Here is a 21,027-nt window from a genome sequence, read left to right as displayed (position 1 = left end):
GTAAGTACCACACCGGTATTGAACCAGTATAAAAACTATTGTGTCTTGTTTTGCTTTCAATTCATTGCATTCATCTCTATCTTATCTGTGTGTTGTTCGAAAACCAGTCGACTAAACTCAACCTTAGTCAACTAAGTTTTAATTGTCCACAATTCACCCCCCTCTTGTACTTTCAGTGTCCTTATTGATCTTGAAGATTACGAGTAGGCCGGGCCCTTTCCCGACGTTGAATCAGTTGTTCAGTAGTAGGTATTTATAAAGGCTTCATACACCGTATTTGTGTGTTTACTTGCATTCAGTTCCACACCTGTTTCATGTCTTAGGCCAATGGCCACGGTGATATATATAAGACTTTTACATTTTGCATTTGCCTTTCAAGTTATGGCATGTAATCTATTACAGGTACATGTTAGTTGCATATAGAGCATAGTCCACCCCATTCAGACTTGGGGTGTGACACAGGCTTCCCATCAATACTTAGTTTGATAATTTATGTTCTTATAATCTGTTTCTATGGCAATTGTTTGGCTGATATTGTAGCAACAACTTTCTGAGATAGCAGGCAAACCGTGGAGGGAGTCGCGTCCACGAGTTTGTTATTATGATCTATATTTCATGAATATAATTTTTCCATCTCATCTGCTTAAGTATTAATCATGAGTTTTGATGGAAGAGTTTACTTTGAAAAACAGCAGAAGTTTACACCCGTTTGGTATAATTCTGGAACATTAAGTTGACCTATCAGAAGAAAGGGGAACTAATGGACAAAATTCAGCTTTCAACAGAATATTATTTCTTACTTAAATAATAGATCTTCATTACGTTATTAGAGTGAATAAAAAGATTAGGCTAGTTGGGCCTAATTTGTGCAATATAAAGGAAGGGATTAGGCTGAACAATTATAGTATGATTGCCCAGTAATTGCCTTCCAACAACAGAGACCTAAATAAAAATCTTCAACAAGCCTCCACATATACATAGTCTATTTCTGGGAAGTATGTATATCAAGCTCCATGCGAAAGTTATACATGAGCTCTTGATACTTGGTGGCTGATAATTTTGGAGTTCTCTGGAGATTATTAGTATAGTTGACATAGTAAAGTCCAAATCTTATGGTATATCCATCTAGCCACTCAAAATTGTCAAGAAGGGACCAAACAAAGTACCCCCTTACATCTGCACCATTCCTGTTGGCATTTGCCAATGAATTTAAGTTGCTATGTAAGTATTTCACTCTACGAAAATCGTTCAAAATATCCTCTATAGAAGAACTGTTCCCAGCAAAGCCTGCAACATTGCCAGTTATGTTAGTAGTTGTATCCGCCGGTAGATCAAATTGCATCTCGTACAAGTAATTAGTTGATGAAATGTATCTCATTCTAAAGGACAAGAATGTGAAATATTTTTCATACCATTTTCAGTGATAAACATAGGAGTATTGTTGAATTTTTCCTTCAGATACATCACAACTTTTTCAATCCCTTGTGGGTACACAAATTGCCAGTCCACTTCCCCCTGATTCATTAAAAAAACATTCTTTAGCAGTGTAAAAAGTGCAAGTAATAATTTGCAGAATAAGATTAAAGATAAGAATACTAATGTGATTTAAGGAAACATACAGGTTCCCCAATGTAGATGCCGTCTCTTTGTGTAGTCCTAAAATAAGAACCCTCTGACCAAGAGTTTCCATTTTCACAGGCAGAATATAAGCAATCTTTGATATAGCAAGCCGAATAATGATTGATGCCAATGAAATCTAGGCCATAACTCAACTTGCTCAAATCATTCATTGAAAATTCTGGAAGATTAGATCCCAAAATTTGTACCATTTCTTTAGGATATCTTCCTAATATAATAGGGTCTAAAAACCTGCATGTGGGTACTTAGTAAGAAAATATTCTTTTAATCTCTTTCCGATGCATAAATATCAGATCGTAGAACCAAATTACTTATATAGAAGGCTTACCAACTGTCATAGAATGATCGAGCTCTATGAGTTGCAGCTATGTCTTCTGAGGAATTGCTTAACGGTTCATACCATTCGAAACCCATAGTAATGCCAATCATGCCTCCTTGACTTTTCTGAAAAGCAGCAGAAAATAGACTATATTACTGATATCTTTTTGGGTCTTCTAACGAACTAATTACAATTTCAGGGTCGATTGAAATGTAGGAATTGTGGGACCCATAAATAAAACAAAGAAAAGGATTGAAAAGTTGAAGAAGCGGGTGGGCGGCTGATTCAACAATTTGCAAATTGTTGAATGAGCAAATTTAAATTTGATTGGTTGAGAGGTTGGCAATTTTGCCTATAAATAGAGATGCTTCCCTCTATGTTTAATAGACCAAAAAATAAAGAGAAGCTAAATAGAAAGCAAAGCAGTGAGAGTAATCCACAGATTGTTGTCTGTGAGATAAATAATGAGTGGGAATATTATTGTAGTGAGGTGTTTTAAAATAAAGAGTGTTATTTCTTTCAAAGTTGTAGTAGTCTCTTGACACTACTAAGTTGTAATATTATAGTGATAATATTACTCTGCTCGGGTATTGAATTTTATCCCGTTAAAAGATTTGGTGTTATTTTTACTCTCTTGTATTATTATTATTTGCCGTGGATATTATTCCTGGGCGGGATATATTTATTTTTCCCACAACGTGGTATCAGAGCCATGGCAAATAATGGTACGCTGTGTTTTCAGTACCCCCGTCTCACAAAAGATAATTATGAGAAATGGTGTCTACGTATGAAAGCCATTCTTGGCTCTCAGAATGTGTGGAAAATCGTAGATAGAGGGTATGCAAAATCCGATAATGAAAAAGCTCTGCCTTAAAATGAAAAAGATATCTTGGCAAAGACGAGGAAGAAGGATCAACAAGCCCTTGCGCTCATCCACCAATGTTTGGATGATGACATGTTTGAGAAGGTGGCAGATGATACCACCTCAAAGGAAGCTTGGAGAAATTTACAAAATTCTCTTCAAGGAGTTGACAAAGTGATGAAGGTAAAACTTCAAACTCTAAGGGCTGATTTTGAAGTTTTAAAAATGAAAGAATCCGAATGCATTTCGGATTATTGTTCAAAAGCGAAGACTGTTGTAAATTAATTAAGAAGATATGGGGAGGACATAAAAGATGTCCGTATGGTAGAAAAGATCCTTCGCACTTTAACACCTAACTTTGATTTTGTGGTGTGTGTTATTGAGGAGTCTAAAGATTTAGACTCTATGCCGGTAGAGCAATTGGAGGGCTCTTTACAGGCCCACGAAGAAAAGATCAAAATGAGACAAGAAGTGCCATTAGACCAATTTCTTAAAACTCAGGCATCCTTCAAGGATTATGGAGGTGAAAAGAGCTATCGAGGGAATGGACGGGGACGAGGCCGTGGCAGTCATGGAAGAGGAAGAAGCAATGGTAACAACTTCAATAATGAAGTTAAAATCCACTAGACATTCAGAGGTCGTGGTCGTGGACATAGAGGAGGAAGAGAACGTGGCTACTACCAAGAAAATAATGGACAAAGGTATGACAAATCAAAAATTGAGTGTTATAATTGTCATAAATTTGGCCATTACTCTTGGGAATGTCGTAGCAATGTTGAAGAAAAAGCTAACTTTGTTGATGACAAGAAAGAAGAAGTTGAGTCAACGCTGTTGATGGCACTCAAGGAAGAAGATATGGATGATTGCAGCTCATAATATTTGGACAATGGAGCAAGCAATCATATGTGTGGATGCAAAGAGAAGTTTGTGGAGATCAATAAAATGGTGAGAGGTAATGTGTCCTTAGGAGATACCTCAAAGATTCAAATTGAAGGGATAGGTACGATTCTGATCTCCTGTAAAAATGGTAGTCACAAGTTAATTCAAGATGTTTATTATGTCCCAAAATTAAAAAATAATATTTTGAGTTTGGGCCAACTTCTTGAAAAGGAATATGACATCCACATAAAAAATATGCATCTTTGGCTTAGAGATTCAAGTGAAATTCTAATTGCTATAGTGCATATGGCTAAGAATAGATTATTTTCTCTGAATCTTAAGACAATTGATGCAAAGTGTTTGAAGGCTAATGAGCAAGATGAATCATGGTGTTGGCACATACGATTTGGGCACTTGAATTTTGAAGTGCTCAAATCAATGGGAGAAAAGAACATGGTGCATGGGATACCATTAATAAGCCATCCCAATCAATTATGTGAAGCTTGTCTTCTTGGAAAACATGCAAGGAGGAGTTTTCCAAAGGAGGCCATGTCAAGATCAACCAAACCGCTTCACCTTGTTCACACTGATGTGTGTGGACCAATCAATCCACCTTCCTTTGGTAAAAGTAAATACTTTCTACTCTTCATTGATGACTTTAGTAGAAAGACTTGGGTTTATTTCTTGAACAAAAAATCTGAAACTTTTGTTGCTTTTAAAAATTTTAAAGTACTTGTAGAAAAAGAAAGTGATTATGAAATAAAAGCTTTAAGGTCCGATAGAGGAGGCGAATTCACTTCAAAAGAATTTAATGACTTTTGTAAATCTCATGGAATTCGTCGCCCTCTAACTGTACCTTATTCACCCAAACAAAATGGAGTTGCGGAGAGAAAGAATCGAATGATTCTTAATATGGCTAGATGTATGTTAAAAGCTAAAAATATGACCAATGAATTTTGGGCAGAAGCTGTATCTTATGCAGTTTATTTGAACAATAGGTCTCTAACAAATAATGTTAGAGATCAAACCCCTCAAGAAGCATGGAGTGGAAGAAAGTCAAGTGTCAAGCACTTGAGAAGCTTTGGGAGCATAGCCTATGCTCATGTGCCACATCAAGGGAGAGTGAAGCTTGACGATCAAAGTGTCAAGCATGTGTTTGGCTATAATACGAGTTCAAAAGGCTACAAGCTATACAACCCAAGTAGCGACAAGATGGTGGTAAGTCACGATGTTGAATTTGATGAAGAATTGGCATGGAACTAGGAAGCCCAGGAAGAAACTTCATATGATTTTCTTCCATACTTTGGTGATGAAGAAGAACCAGAGACCATGGAACCTGTGCAGGATACAACTCCACCTCTTTCTCTAACAAATGTTGCAGTTCCCTCTTCTCAAGAAAGTTCAAATGAACAACCGCAAAGGACAAGGAGTATTCAAGAGCTCTATGAGGACACAGAAGAAGTTACTAATTTTGATTTTTTATATTGTCTCTTTGTTGATAGTGAACCAATGAACTTTGATGAAGCTGTTGAAGACAAAATGTGGAGACAAGCCATGCAGGAGGAGATCGAGTCAATAGAGAAGAACAACACTTGGGAGTTAACAACACTTCCTAAGGGTCATCGAGCAATTGGAGTTAAATGGGTATACAAGGCAAAGAAGAATGCTGATGGAGATGTGGAGAGATACAAGGCACGACTTGTGTCTAAAGGGTACAAACAAAGGCAAGGCATTGACTATGAAGAAGTCTATGCACCTGTTTCCCGCATGGAGACAGTTTATTTGTTTATCTCTTTGGCAGCGCAAATGAAGTAGAAGATCCATCAACTAGATGTCAAGTTAGCCTTTTTGAATGGCTATCTTGAAGAAGAAGTCTATGTTGAACAAGCATTGGACTTTGTAGTCAAAAACCATGAAGATAAAGTATTATAGTTGAATAAAGCTTTATATGGATTAAAGCAAGCCCCATGAGCATGGAATAGTTGCATCGACAAGTATTTTCAAGACAATGGGTTTACTCGTTGTCTCCATGAATATACTCTTTACCTTAAAGTTCATACTAATGGAGATATCTTACTTGTTTGTCTTTATGTTGATGATCTTATTTTCACGGGTAATAACCCAAGTTTGTTTGAAGCTTTTAAGAAAGATATGTCTCGTGAGTTCGAGATGACAAATGTAGGGCTCATGTCATACTACTTGGGCCTAGAAGTAAAGCAAATGGAGGATGGAATTTTCATTTCTCAAGAAAGCTATACGAAGGAGATCTTAAAGAAGTTCAACTTGCTCGATTGCAACCTCGTGAACACACCGATGGAGAGTGGGACAAAATTGTCCAAGTTTGATGAAGGAGAAAATGTTGATCCCACATTTTTCAAAAGTCTTGTGGGAAGTTTGAGGTAATTGACTTGTACCATGTCAGATATACTCTTTGCAGTTGGAGTAGTAAGTCGCTTCATGGAAGCTCCTACCTCCACCCATTTGAAAGTCACTAGAAGAATTCTCCGTTACTTAAAAGGTACGATTGACTTTGGGTTATTTTATTCTTCTTTTAATGATTTCAACCTTATGGAATTTTGTGATAGTGATTATGCAGGAGATATTGATGATAGAAAAAGCACAACTGGTTTTGTATTTTTCTTGGGTGATTCTATTATTTCTTTGAGTTCAAAGAAACAATACATAGTTACTCTCTCGACTTGTGAAGCCGAATATGTAGTAGCAACATTATGTACCTGTCATGCAATTTGGCTAAGAAGATTATTGAAGGAGTTTAATTTGCCATAAATTGAAGCTACAGAGATTTATATTGATAACAAATCTGCACAGGCACTCATCAAGAATCCGATGTATCATGATTGAAGCAAGCATATAGATACAAGATATCACTTCATCAGAGAGTGCATTGCCAAGAAGGAAGTCAAACTCAAATATGTAAAGTCTCATGATCAGGCTGCAGATATCTTTACAAAGCCTCTTAAGTTTGAAGATTTTCAGAGACTGAGATCAAGTCTTAGAATGAAAAAGAAAAATTAAAATTAAGGGAGAGATTTGTGGGATCCATAAATGAAACAAAGAAAAAGATTGAAAAGTTGAAGAAGCTGGTGGGCGGCTGAAGCCAAGTTGGGCGGCTGATTCAACAATTTGCAAATTGTTGAATGAGCAAATTTGATTGGCTGAGAGGTTGGCAATTTTGCCTATAAATAGAGATGCTTCCCTCTATGTTTAATATACCAAAAAACAAAGAGAAGTTAAATAGAAAGCAAAGCAGTGAGAGTAATCCACAGATTGTTGTCTGTAAGATAAATAATGAGTGGTAATATTATTGTAGTGAGGTGTTTTAAAATAAAGAGTGTTATTTCTTTCGAAGTTGTAGTAGTGTCTTGATACTACTAAGTTGTAATATTATAGTGATAATATTGTTCTGCTCGGGTATTAAACTTTACCCCGTTAAAAGATTTGGTGTTATTGTTACTCTCTTGTGTTATTATTATTTGCCGTGGATATTATTCATAAGCGGGATATATTTATTTTTCTAACAGGAATCAGAAGGAAAAGACCCCAAAAAGAAGAAAAGAAAGAAAGTGGGATTACTTGATTATGGTGATTTGATAGATAGCATAAAGGAGGGAGTTTCCAAGGATAAAATTTTCACATCTAGTCGTCTAAATATACAATTTCCCTATTTTACTTCACCAAAAATAGTTAGAGACTCATGATGATATCTTGCTTTACTTAGTGTTCCCTTCCCTTTCAATAGACAAGCCAACATGAGTAGCATTGCACTAGAAGAGTAATTACTATTTGAACAAGTTGTGTGCAAGATCATGCCATGTTGAGAATTGACATGATAATGGAGAAAAGGGAATTAAAGAGCTGTCGAAAAAACCTGATATCTGGTGCGGTAAATGCTGACAGCATCTGCATGAGATAGGATCATATTGTGAGCTGCAATGAAGGGTTCCCTTTCTGAATCCCCAGCACTACAATTCCCAAATATACCAGAGCATCGAGTTGGAGGGCAAGTCCCATCTCTATAGCCACTAATGGCCACGAAGTTAGCCTCATTCATCGTTACCCAGTATTTAACTCTATCTCCCAAGTATTTGAAGCATATGTTTGCGAAATAGCTGAAATCATCCCTGAAATAAAACCCATGTAACACGAATGTAACTTGTTCATCGTTTTGGGTTTTGATAGAATCTACAACTAGCTTTAAGTATAAGAGGGTCCCAACTACTTCCCGTAAGTTATGGACAATTATTTGGACTAAATTAAATCTTAACCATGTGATTAAAGCGAGCATTAGTTGTACCCTGGTCCACAAGAGAATTCTGAGTTCATTGGGATGTGTGAACGTATTTATAGTACTCCACTAGTTAGAAGTAGTTGTCAGTGATAAAGTGTGGCAAAGAAGTTAAAAATTGAGTTAATTAATGACTCTAATAACTCCATTAAGTTAATATATACCTTGAGATGGAGTAAGTTACTGGAGTAATCAAATGAAATGGGATTTGGATGGCTTGTAACCAATTGTGAACCTAAATGGAGTAAGTTTGAAATTGCCATAACAGGTATTGATATAGTTTGATACAAACTATCATGTTGGTTGATTTAATTGGACGTGCTTAACGTCATTTAAGTATTTGGAGTGCGAGGTAGATGTAAGTTGAGATGTATGTCCCTTTAAGGTATTTTTATGAAAAATACATATTTCCTAAAATATAGAAAATGTTTAGAAATGTTTATAATGTAGAATGCATGCTCTTATAAATGTTTTAAGATATGTAGAATGCATGTTCATATCATGGATAGATAGATGTTCAGTTGTTTCACTTGATACACAGTTTAAAGCATTGGGCTGTGACGCTTACCGTATCTGTGAACTTAGCCAACCACCATATCTGTCCTCAAGTTCTTGTGGTATGTCAAAATGTGTTAATGTGACAAACGGCTGGATCCCTGAAGTCATAGCAAATAACGAACTCGTTTGAGCCCAAAATTTTACTTCTTTTCTACATTTTGGAATATCTAAAGCATAAAATTGTAATTAGCAAGAGAAGCAGAATTGACCTTTCTGTAGGAGTGCATCAATGAGCTTACTGTAGTGCTCAATTCCGGCCATATTAACTTCTCCAAATATTCCCTCTGAATAAAATTACAACCGACCAAAAAAAAAAACAAAAGATTCTCATTGTAAACGACAATTAGGAGTTTGTTTGTTTAAGACGAGGAAGGGGAGCCTTGGCGTAACTGGTAAAGTTACCTCCATGTGATTAGGAGGTTACGGGTTCGAGCCGTGGAAACAATCTCTTGCAGAAATATTGGGTAAGGCTGCGTACCATAAACTCTTGTGGTCCGGCCCTTTTTCGGATCCCACACATAGCAGGAACTTAGTGTACTGGGCTGCCCTTATTAGTTTAAGATAAGATGAAGGAAAGAGAGCAGTGACAGTTATAACTTACTGGGCAGAATTCTTGCCCATGAGATAGAGAAACGAAAGCTATTCACACCCATATCTGCCATGAGTTTGATGTCCTCCTGTTTACATTTTAATACCAAACAGATTAGAACTCTTCCATTTCATGATTTACGCTTTTATATTATTGCTAATACACTGCATTAGTCTAAGCAGCTTTGAAATTAGCAACAAATGCGCATGTTCTTATCTGCTTTCATATGATGCTGATTAGTTTTGACCCCTAAACTGAAACCAATTATGTGAGTTTTAAATCCTAATTACAAAGAAGAATCTAACTTTTTTCGCCCTTTTGTGTCAATATGCATGTATGCCTTCTGTCCAGCACAATTAGGCTGTTCACTTTTCTTATGCAGGAACAAAATTAATTTTGATCTCCTAATAAAGTCACAAATTGTTCAATTGTTAGTACCTCCTATCTAGTTTATATATTGTTGTGTGAGCAGTATTTCATAATAGCATGAAAACGTTTTGAGTGAGTTTCAGTAGGCAAAAATTATTTAGCAAAAACCATCTAATTAATCTCAATGTCCCTCACTTTTGATTCATATCAACTGGTCTGGCATTTCACTCAGGATAAAATACAAATTGTGCAAGGTTCAGAAATATATTGTCCCCCCACTAACACCTCTCCCAGCTATATATATTTCTTAATTCTCTCTTTTCCAAGTTCATCGTTCTTTTTTCATTCACTTAATTACCAATCCTAACTCAATACGCGGTGTGGATCAACCTTCCCCCTTTTTGCCATCCCTACTGACATTTTTTAAAGGTAGTGGGTATTTGTGTAACAGCTGCCTCCTGTGCCAATATAGTGAATCTGATTTAAACACATATATGTAGTCAAGAAGAAGGCAGAAATTATTCTCAGTGCAATAGTAGAAAATTTACATAATATGTCGGGAGTATATATTTACATTTAGAATGAATGTATATGATTTTACTACATTAAGCAATAGTTACGTGACCGATCTTGGTAAAATTAAAGAAACCTACTTAATTCTATATTGATGCCTCTGAAGAAAATTTTTGATTGAGCGGAAAAGCAAAAAGAAAACCAAGTTAGATGTTGAATACGTTGAACAAAGAATCAAAAGAAGCCTAGAATGGGTTCGATTTTGTAGAATATATTGTATGGATGAAGATGGGATGAAAGTGAAGTTCGATGCTAATTGCTAGCTACCATGGAGTGATACTTGAGTATTTATTGTTCAAAATCGTCATTGATAGACCAAAATCATACTTTAGAAATACCATAATTATCTTTTGCAAACCTATATACTGTATAAACTTAAACAACGATAAAGAATTATAACCTAAGACTTGTTCGAATCCAGATGATTCTCATTCTACCATTTGGTATTTTCATTAAATGAAGATTGAAATTTTGATAATGAGTTGCATCAGCCTATTTATCATGGTGTGTTCCTACATTAAATGGATTGTAGCTAAAGAGGAAAATAGTAAAAAAAAAAATTATATTCTTTTCAACGCGCAGTTTGAATCACCTTCTTCAGCATCCGTGGAAAATCACCGTTAGGTTTTCTCATTGAACACGTGAGTTTTTTAACAAGAGTTAACCCAGTTTGTTAGCTAGATCAAACGTGCTCCACTTTAGAAAACTTAAGGGATTAAAAACGAGGACAAAAATAAATCTACTTTCATATATAAGAGACAATTTTAGCTTAAAACTCGGCAATGGGTTCTGTGTTTGCAGAAATTAATTAATTTTTGAAGCATTTAAAATAAAAAGGCTGACCATCAACTAGATCTAAATTACCAAATAACGATGGTAGTGATCAACAGCCACATCTCCATTGCTTCCATCCTTAACATGACCTGCAACAAGACCAAAATAATAAATTACATGAATTCTTTTTTCTCTATTTGTGGGGTGTGCGGGGAGCTGGTGACTGGTGTTGCTTGATTTGGTAGCCTAAAAACACAGTAAATAAAATTCGTGTTGCCAACATTTTAAGAAATTGGCATTCTGAAAGCTCACCAGCTTCATGGGTAAAAACGTCCCAGTTGCTGAGGCCTTTCCCATCACTGAGGAAAGCTCCTTCATACTACGGAGAAAAAAAGAAGAGCGGTTACAAACAAGAATATCGGGAAAAAGGTAAAAACAAAAAGGGGAATAAAGAACTGTGAGAAGAACCTGGTAATATGAAGAGGCCGTTCCAAACAAGAAATTGCTTGACAATGTAACTTGGTTTGAATTTTCTTGGAAAATAAGCTTGTCTGTTTGATGACATGACACCATGAAACCAGAAAAGAAGATACAAATTGCTAAGCAGGTATGCCAAAACACTGCAGGTTCCATGTTAGGAAGTCAAAAGTACACTGTTTTTTTCAGTGGAAATGATGGGAAGATAATTAGTTGCTTGTACTTCAATTTTAAAGTCAGAGAGAAAAGGCAAGAAGAAAAGGCAACATCTCACACGTTTAAATAGAAATAATCTTAGAGCAAATGGCCAGAAATATCCCTCAGCTATACTCAAGACTTAAAACTACATCCTTGTACTATCACAATGAGCAAAAAACATTCCCTAAACTGTCACAAAAATGAGAAATTACATCCTTCCGTTAGTTTTCTGTTAAAAAATAACGAGTTCAACCAGAAGCACATGCATGACTATTCCGCAGAACCACCAACTCTGTCGGAGTGCGAGCTGACGTAAATAAAAACTCAGCACATGCTTAAGCTCTCAATATCAAATCAATACATTGTCTGCTCACGAGTTGCATTAATCAAATATTGACACAATAATATTCTTACCAAAATTAGAAGGATATCTATAGTATATATCTTTCTTTTATTTTCAACATGTGAATATTTAGTTATTAGTAAAATTCAAATCGTTTTATGAATTGCCAATAAGAAGCAATTAATTGTAAAAATATTCAAGTTAACTCGCAGAGGGTAAGAGACGAATTATGTATCTCATTTTAACGTGAGTTTTACTTTATCTAAATTAAAAATCATCCTTATGTCTCTCTCTCCCCCCCCCCCCCCGGTTCAATTTTACGTCCCTTCTCAATTTCTATGTTTTTACATACATGGAAAAACGTAAATTACTCTTTAATGCTTTTTAAAAAAGTCAACCCTATGCCCACTTGGTCAATGCCCGAGATTCAGACCAAAATCCAATTACTCATTCATCCCCGAGCCCGTTATGTGATTAGTTTCGAAATCCTACCTCAATTTGAGTTTTAAATCTCAATTTCTCAAAATCCCCAATTTTTACCTAAATCTCTAATTTCTACCATGAAAAAGCATAGATTAAAGGTTAAAATCAATAGGTGTTTATGAAAATGTAAGGAAACAAGTTAAAATCTACTAATCTATGAAGTTGGGATGAAAAACCTTTCCAAAATTGCCTCTAGGCCGAGCTCAAACTTGAAAATGGTGAAAAGTGACTTATTTCCCGACTTTGGGACATTTTAATCACTAGGCGTTATGTCTTCTTCGCGTTCACGAAGGGCCTAACATGATCGCTAAGCAGCAGCGGCCAAAAGCCTTCGCGTTTCGCGGTCCAATGATCGTGTTCGCGAAGAGTAACTGTCAAGCTCCCTTCCCAGGCCTCATAACCCTACGCGTTCGCGAGAGGCTGGTTGCATTCGCGAAGGGTAACCCTCAAATGCTTCACGTTCGCGACCACGCCATCACATTCACGATGAAGGAATTCCGGCCCTCTCCTAGTTTCCCTTCACGATCGCGAAGCACAAAATCTCAGACACCACCAACAACAAGACGAACAGATTTCTTTAGTCCAAAATTGTTCTGTAGCCTATCCGAAACTCACCCGAGTCCCTCGAGCTCCAAACCAAACATGCACACAAGTATAATAATATCATACAAACTCGCTCGCGTGATCAAAACACCAAAGTAACACCTAGAACTACGAATCAGACATCAAAATGCATGAAATTTTCAAAGAAACTCAAGAACTATCAAATTCACAACCGAGCGTCCGAATCTTAACAAATCAACTTTGTTTTGCACCAAATTTTGCAGCCAAGTCTTAAATAGTAAAATGAACTATATCAATTTTTGAAACCAAAATCCGAACCTGGTAGCCATAAAGTCAACTTACAGTCAAATTTCGGAATTCTTTAAACCTTCAAATTACTAGTTTTCAACAAATCATGTCAAAAATAAGTTAGGGACTTCCGAATTCAATTTCGGGCATACGCCCAAGTCCAAAATTACGTTATGTACCCACCGGGATCGTCAAAATATCGATCCGTGTCCGTTTGCACAAAATGTTGATCGTAGTCAACTCAAATCATTTTAAGGCTAAAATTCATATTTTATTCAATTGTTTACATAAAAACTTTTCGAAAAAGACACGGACTATGCACTCAAATTAAGAATCAATAAACATAGCTAATCAAGGTCTTGAAACACTAAAATAAGTGCTAAAACTCAGAATGACCTATCGGGTCATCACAGTTATGTTCCTTTCAATTGATTCCTTGGGGATAAATCTAGATCTAACTTTCATGTTTCATGCACGTGGAAAGAAAAACAAGTTTGGTTTTTTTTCTTCTTATTTCTATTTTAATGTATTGTTGGCCTGAATGGTTTTAGTTTTGATGATTGACAAAGGAACACATGCATGAACCAAGTTCATGGATAATGTACACAGGGCACGGTCAGTTTCAAGCAAAAGGCATGCACGTGTAAGGGATAAGTATAAACGGTTATATCTGATATCCCCTGAATGAAAAGGTTACATAATTGATAAGGATTAGGACTTCTTACTTGAACAAAACTCTATCCTAGATAAGGAAAGAGTTAGAGATTGAAGTTAACTAGAACTCTTCCACCAAGGAAGAGTAAAGCATCAGGTTTCTACTTAATCATAATCCTACTAACTCTATATATTTCAATTGTGTTCTATTTTTCAGGTGACGCACAAATACTGAAGTTAAGCAAGAATTGAGAGCAAAATAGCAAAGCATTTTACAAGCGATTCATGTCTGTTTCAAGAAGTGTGAACCTGAAGATACATTAACCAGATAGAAGAACAAGTTCCATGTGTCTATCTTTTATTTTAGTTCAACTGTAGTAGGGCTTCTGAGTTGTACCTTTCAACTTTCTTAGAAGCAAATTGTATTACGTACTTGAGTTGTATTGTTCAAGTTAGAGTTAACTTGAACATGTCGCAATAGCCTGTGGCTGGTTGCTAAAAGGGTTAGAGGTAATCCTTAGGTTTACAAGAGTTTGTAAACAGTAGTTTTTTTGGCTCAGAGTTGTAGTGAAGTTTGGGAAAAATCCTACTGGGAAGTAGGTCATGGTTTTTTCACCTTTTGAGCCGGGTGTTTTTCACATAAAAATATTTATGTTCTTTACTTTCTGCATTATTTATTCCACAACAGTAGACTAAGAAACACATAGAAGAACCAAGTCCTTCTATAAACCAGTGCACACAAAAATTGGACACCACACAAATCTCTCCTCTCATCACACAATGAATTTAACTTTTTCGTCTGTATTATCTTTATTACAGTAAATAGCAATAAAATATAAAATGAAAAAGAGAATGAGGATCTTTTCAAAATTAAATTTCTGTAAAATAAACAGAATGGTGTTCCATATCTACACTGTATTAAAAGCACGAAGACTCTTAGTAAAATATCGTTTGCCTTTTTTACCCTTTAAAAAATAATTTTACACTAGATACCTTAGTGAAATATCGTTCGCCTTTTTTACCCTTTAAAATTATTTTTACACTAGATAAAATAGTCATTTCATTAATTTTCTATTGTTAGTAATTTAAAATCACCTAAAATGTTGGACCTTAAGTTATTCTTAATTTTAACTCTATAAAACTCTTAATATTTAGAAACTTATAATCGATTTACATTATATAAATTATTTCCTTGTTTGAAGTTGTAACGACGCGACCAATCGTTTTGAGTGTTGTAGCTCCGTTCCCCCATTTGCTGCTCATTTTATGCTTATTAGCTGCTATGTGACTTGCCGGGATAGTTGGTTCGGTTCCGGAGATGTTTCGGAATGAGTTGAGATACTTAGTCTCAAGGTTGGAAGCTTAAGTTGAAAAGGTTGACTGGATGTTGACTTATGTGTAAATGTCTCCAGAATGAAGTTTTAATGGTTCCGATAGCTCCGTTGGATGATTTTGGACTTAGGAATGTGTCCAGATAGTGATTTGGAGGTTCATAGTTGATTTAGGCTTGAAATGGCGAAAGTTGAAAAATTAGAAGTTTTGGAAATTGAGAAATTTGACCGAGAGTTGACTTTATGGTTACTAGGCTTAGATTTTGGTTCTGGGATTTGGAGTAGGTCTGTTGTGTCATTATGACTTGTATGCGAAATTTGACGTCAAGCGGACGTGATTTGATAGGTTTTGGCATCGATGGTAGAAGTTGGAATTCCTTAGTTTTCATTGGGCTTGAATTGGGGTTGCGATTCGTATTTATAATGTTGTTTGATGTGATTTGAGGGCTCGACTAAGTTCATATCGGGTTTTAGGACTTATTGATATATTTGGTTGAGGTCACGGGGGCCTCGGGGATGATTCATATGGGAATCAGGTTGAAATTTGGAGTTGAGAGGAAATCTGGGCTGCTGGTGTCTGGTGTCATCGCACATGTGGGGTTTTGGTCGCAGGTGCATGGCCACAGAAGCGAGGGAATGGTCGCAGGTATGGTTTAGGCGAAGCTGGCCAGTGATCACAGGTGCGAAGGGTTGTCCGCACCTGCAAGGTCGCAGATGCGGAGAGGTGTCGCAGGTGCGAGATTGGAAGAGGAAGCCAGGGGCGCAGGTGCGGAAGTATATCAGCAGATGCGGATGCGAATCCGCGCATGAGAGACCGCAAATACGGAAGTAGGTTGGAGGTCCTGGATCGCAGAAGCAATGGGAAATCTGCAGATGTGGGACCACAGATGCGGTCAAGTGACCCGCAGAAGCGAAAGCACTGGGCATATTATATTAATTCTAGGGTTCATGATTTTATCATTTTTGGACATTTCAAGCTCGGGCTAAGGCGAGTTTTGAGAGAGATTTTGAGGGGTTTATTGAGGTAAGTCACTTGTGATCATTTATTATATAATATTGCTTCCCTATTGAATTTCCCACCTAGTTTGTGTGTTTTGTAGGTAGAAATTGGGAGTTTGAGTCTAGGGAGTTGGAGAGTTTAATTTGGGAATTTGAGTGGTGATTTGGTATAGGAATTTGGTAAATTTGGTATGGTTAGACTCATGGTTGAATGGGCTTCCGGATTTTGTGACTTTTATTGGATTCTGAGATGTGGGCCCGAGGGTCGACTTTTTAAGTTGACTTTTTGACTTTTGATTAAGAATTTAGTATTTTCTTATGGAATTGGTTCCTTTAGCTCGCGTTGATTGTATCGAATTGCTTGTGGCTAGATCTGAGGCATTCAGAGACCGATTCACGAGGAAAGGGCTTATTAGAGTAGGGATTTGTACGGTTTGAGGTAAGTAACACTTCTAAAATTGGTTATAAGGGTATGAAACCCCGAATTACGTGTTATGTAATTGGTGTTGAGGTAACACACATGCTAAGTGACAGGCGTGTGGGCGTGCACCATAGGAATTGTGACTTGGCCAATTCCATGGAACTACGTAGTTGAATAATCTTGTCGTTACCCGTATTTTCACCATTTGTTAGAGAAGTTGAGCTGGCAGTCATGCTAGAAATCATGCTTAGGCTACGTGTTGGTACAGTTGGGACCCACAGAGGTTGTGTTACATGTTGAATTATTTGTTTAACTTGCTATTTTGTACTCAGTCACAACTATTAGTTGCATATTATATCTCAGTCTCTGTTGTCCTTTATTGATACATTATATCATCATTGTTTGGGCTGATTGTCATGATTTTTGTGAGCCTGAGAGACTGGAGAGATTGATGACTGAGTGAGGTCGAGGGCCTGATTGTGAGGATATTTATGGGACCGGGTTGCATGCCGCAATATTTTTATTTGATTAATGCCACGGTTGGCTTATTATAGCAATTGGGCTGGAATTGCCCCTCCAGAGTCTGCACATCTACAGTGAGCGCATGTACCTACTGAGTGCGAGTGCTGAGCGATTGGGAGGATTAAGTGGCTATGAGGATGGAGTGAATGTGAGGAATGAGTGACTGTGAGGATGGAGTGAATAGGAGGACTTAGTGACTGATACTCCGAGAGTATGCATAGGAAGACAAACCTTTTGTAAACTTAGTCGATTTTATCGAATCTTATGCACCTCACTCTCCGTCTTGATTCCAAAATAACTATTTCCACCCATACTCATCCCGATACGAATTCATATGTCTAAGATGTCATATTAATACTTATTTAACACGTCCACACATAGTACAAATTTACGGGGTATTACATAGCCCACCTGTGTAATTCTATATCGACATCTTCTAACGACATTGCCCTGGTTACAACCACCACGAAATCAGGAAATCCTTCTGAGACCACACTCGCCCACGATCTATAAAAGTCCATTCATTTCCATTAACACCCAATAAAGATCCAACAATGCATTCCAAAACTCAAAGTCATGTTACATCCCAAAACGATGGTTAAGCATTCACGTTCCTCTACATTCCAGGCAAACTCTTCCCTTCACATTCAAACTTCCTAAGTATAGAAACCACTGCCCCAAACAAAATACACAGACTTAGTCATTTGTCAACGATGACCCCAATCACTCTAAAATTTCTCAAAGCATATGGATATCCTACCACCAAAAATCCAAATGATATGCTTCCACTCCTATTCCGGTTAACCCATCTTCCTAAGCAACTACTCGATCTCTGCTGCTCGTACTTGATCTTCTAACAATTCAACCACTGCGAGACATGATCCTCCATGTCCTTTCTCATCCTTCGCTGCCAACAATGTTGTTTTAAATCATGATCCATCTCTATAGCACCCGAAAAAATAGATTACCATCAACTCTAAGACTCATTAAGATCATTTTCCTCGAGCCATCGACACTAGAAACACCGATTCGACCCTAAAGTTACAACACACTGTCATCCCTGATAATTACTTTTAGATTCCATTTCACAATACCGTGCCCTAAATACAAGCAAATGAAGACCATCATACCGACGAGCCTTGATGCGTCAAAGAAGAACGACAACACCATAACACAAACAAGATTTCCGCTAACTTCAAAAATAACCAATCTCGCTACTCTGCCAATCAATGCCTGAACATCCATAGTCCAATTGTAAGGCCCTCTTAAAAATTTTCTAATGATTTAAGATTTTAAAGTGTGCCAACGGTATTTGGAAATAACGTGTTCTAGTATTAAAGGAGAACCATGGGATAGAATCACATTATTTTGAAATGAAAATATATGTTTAAGGTGTGTTGGAACATACTAAGGAGTTTTATGAATGACAAGAATTTGTGTGGAACAAGTTGGATACATTAAGTGAAAAAGATATCTCAATTCGCATAATATCCTACTTCAAATGCATGCTTATACCAAAATATAATGGCTTAGGAGGTGATCTACCTACAAAATTAAATCCCTTTGAGTTTAGTTTCCGACACATCAAACAGTTCAGCATTTGGACACTCCTACAAGAAGTTATGACCAAATTCCCAAAGGTTGGCAGAATGTGATTCTACGGTCAATTTTGCGACCGCAAAATCATTTTGCGAACCGCAAAACTGGTATGCGGACCGCAGAATGGTCGTAGACCGGTCCAGTGCAGCCCATTTCTGGGCATCGGTTTCGTGGTCCATTGTGCGGACCGCATACCCATTGTGCGATCTATTCTACGACCGCAGACCTGAGTTCGTAGGGTCCATTTTTCTATGTTTATAACCCGATCCCATTTTGTTATATAGCCTTTGGGGCTTATTTGGGGCGACTGTTTAAGAATTTTAGAGATAGGCAAGAGCATTTTAGAGATAGAAGGAGGAAACTTAACATTCTAATCATCCAATCCTCCTCAAGCCTTGAAATTCAACAAGAAACCTCACAAGTTCTTCACCTAAGAGGTAAGATTCCATACCCTAGTTTTCAATTTAGAATTTGGGTAGAAGGTGGTTAATTGATAGTATGATTCTTGGGTGTAAGAGTATTATTTATACATGCATGTACCAATAAGATTTGTGGGAATATTGTTGAGCTCAATTAAGTAAAGATTGGGTTGTAGAATGAAGGAGATCTTGTAGAAGAACCTTGTAGTCAAATTTGCACACCTAGTGTTTGATAAAAATGCTCAAATGAGCTGAAACCGTGAATATCTTCCTAATTTGTGTTCAATTTTTTATGTCTCAAAATAGATTGTGATTGCTAGGATTTTCGGAATGTTGTAGTAATTTAAGAAAAGCTCAAAGCGAGGTATGTTGGCTAAACTACTCTCCTAGAATCGAATTCCATAATGTTCCCGTAAGTTTCAAGTATGGTTGTCTCAAGTTCCTAATTCCTATGTTCCGGGTTATCCCTTATAAACTTGACTATTCTGAATGAGCCTTATGTCAAAAGATATATGCTCAAAGTATGGGTTGCGTATTAAAATGTTATGGCTTTGAGTCGTGTTTTAAATGAAGGCTAGTACGCCAAATTGTGTGAGAAAAACTCGATATGCTTAAGACTCTTAATTGCTCATATGTATACCTAAGGTCTTGATTGAAATGTCTTGTTGTTGATAATCTATAAGATGCTTGAAAATTAAATAAGTGAATTGGGGATATAGAGTATGGCCAATGTGCCAAGGATGAAAGTTATACTTGTGGATAGTGGTGCCAATGAAATTAGATGATGTGAGGGAGATTATGAAATGAGCTTTGATTCAATTGTTTTAAAACGACTTCGAAAATAGAATTGCTTAAAAAGCTTGTGTACTCAGATTGTGCCCATATGTGGCAGTTTTAACAAATGCTATACTTTGTAAGTATTTTTCAATGTGTTTTGCGTACTTACATATTCGTGAGTAGAAATTGTGTATTGCCCTTTTGGGAAAAAGTATTTCAAGAATAAATGGTGTGCTACTTGGTTATGATTTTAACTTGCGCTTTGATTGCCAATCATTTTACTCCATTTCTTGAAAAGAAATCTGTTGTGTTTAAAGCCTTCATTTCTAATGAACATAAAGCGGTGGTTTCCAGAATATTATAATTGTTGATATTTGTGATGATGATCCGTGGAAGGAAAGATATAAAAGTGTAGAATTTGAAATACGGCCACCGTGTCTTGAATAAAGAATCTTGTGAATGGCAAAAAGATGCCAAGGACATATTGTTGTTGTGATTGGTTGAAAATACTAGTGAGGATTTATACAATGTGAAAGATGATGAGATAAATACATTTGTACCTATGTTACCTTTGTGTGCAAAAACAAAAATAATATTTTTGGGAGTATTATTAGCAAACCGAGGAAGGGTGGGTCATAAGGCCCATACCCGAAACTACACGTGTCGGTGTATGTGTGGATTGTGATTATTTCCCTTATTTGGGATGTGATTGATGGGTTGATATTATTCCCCTTAATTGGGATGAAACTGATAATGGTTGTGAGTTGGAAACGTCAACCCACACGGCATATATGGGAAGGCGACCTAGCTGATCGGGTGGAGATCGAACGCTATGTTGCACACATGGTGGTACTATTCTTGGTAACACTTTTTTTTTTGCATCACATGTCAAACCACATTATCCATGGGGAGATGGCCTAGCCGATCGGGCGTGATAGGACTCCGTGATAAAAACACGGTGGTATAAACACACAGTGGTATATCAGTGCTAATGATCTCCCAACCAAAAATATATATTATTTTCGTATTTTGAAAATTGTTATGTTTTAGCTTGGCATTTGGATATCATTGATTGTGACTTTCTG

The 21,027-nt window shown here is 36.8% G+C and overlaps 1 protein-coding gene across 1 annotated transcript; it reads right to left on the bottom strand.

Annotated features, from left to right (window-relative positions):
- Positions 1-758: 758 nt before the first annotated feature.
- Positions 759-11,604, bottom strand: LOC107794260 (beta-glucosidase 18-like). Its single transcript, XM_016616738.2, has 11 exons — positions 11,336-11,604; positions 11,180-11,246; positions 10,958-11,016; positions 9,164-9,239; positions 8,772-8,846; positions 8,573-8,660; positions 7,588-7,840; positions 1,967-2,082; positions 1,620-1,869; positions 1,413-1,515; positions 759-1,287 (listed from the first exon to the last, which is right to left on the bottom strand). The coding sequence occupies exons 1-11, from the start codon at positions 11,498-11,500 to the stop codon at positions 983-985; spliced, it is 1,557 nt and encodes a 518-aa protein (XP_016472224.2). The 5' UTR covers positions 11,501-11,604; the 3' UTR covers positions 759-982.
- Positions 11,605-21,027: the final 9,423 nt, after the last annotated feature.

This window comes from Nicotiana tabacum, chromosome 14 (assembly GCF_000715075.1).
Source record: "Nicotiana tabacum cultivar K326 chromosome 14, ASM71507v2, whole genome shotgun sequence".
In the NCBI taxonomy this organism is placed as follows: Eukaryota; Viridiplantae; Streptophyta; class Magnoliopsida; order Solanales; family Solanaceae; genus Nicotiana; species Nicotiana tabacum.
Note: the sequence above shows the minus strand (reverse complement) of the source record. Positions and strands in the feature narration are given on the sequence as shown.

Excerpts from the sequence above, each read along its gene's own strand:
- LOC107794260 (XM_016616738.2), bottom strand. The coding sequence starts at position 11,500 with ATGGAACCTGCAGTGTTTTGGCATACCTGCTTAGCAATTTGTATCTTC. Across the intron at positions 11,017-11,179 it reads CGTTTTTACCCATGAAGCTG|GTCATGTTAAGGATGGAAGC; the intron begins GTGAGCTTTCAG and ends GTCTTGTTGCAG. Across the intron at positions 9,240-10,957 it reads ATCACTACCATCGTTATTTG|GAGGACATCAAACTCATGGC; the intron begins GTAATTTAGATC and ends AAATGTAAACAG.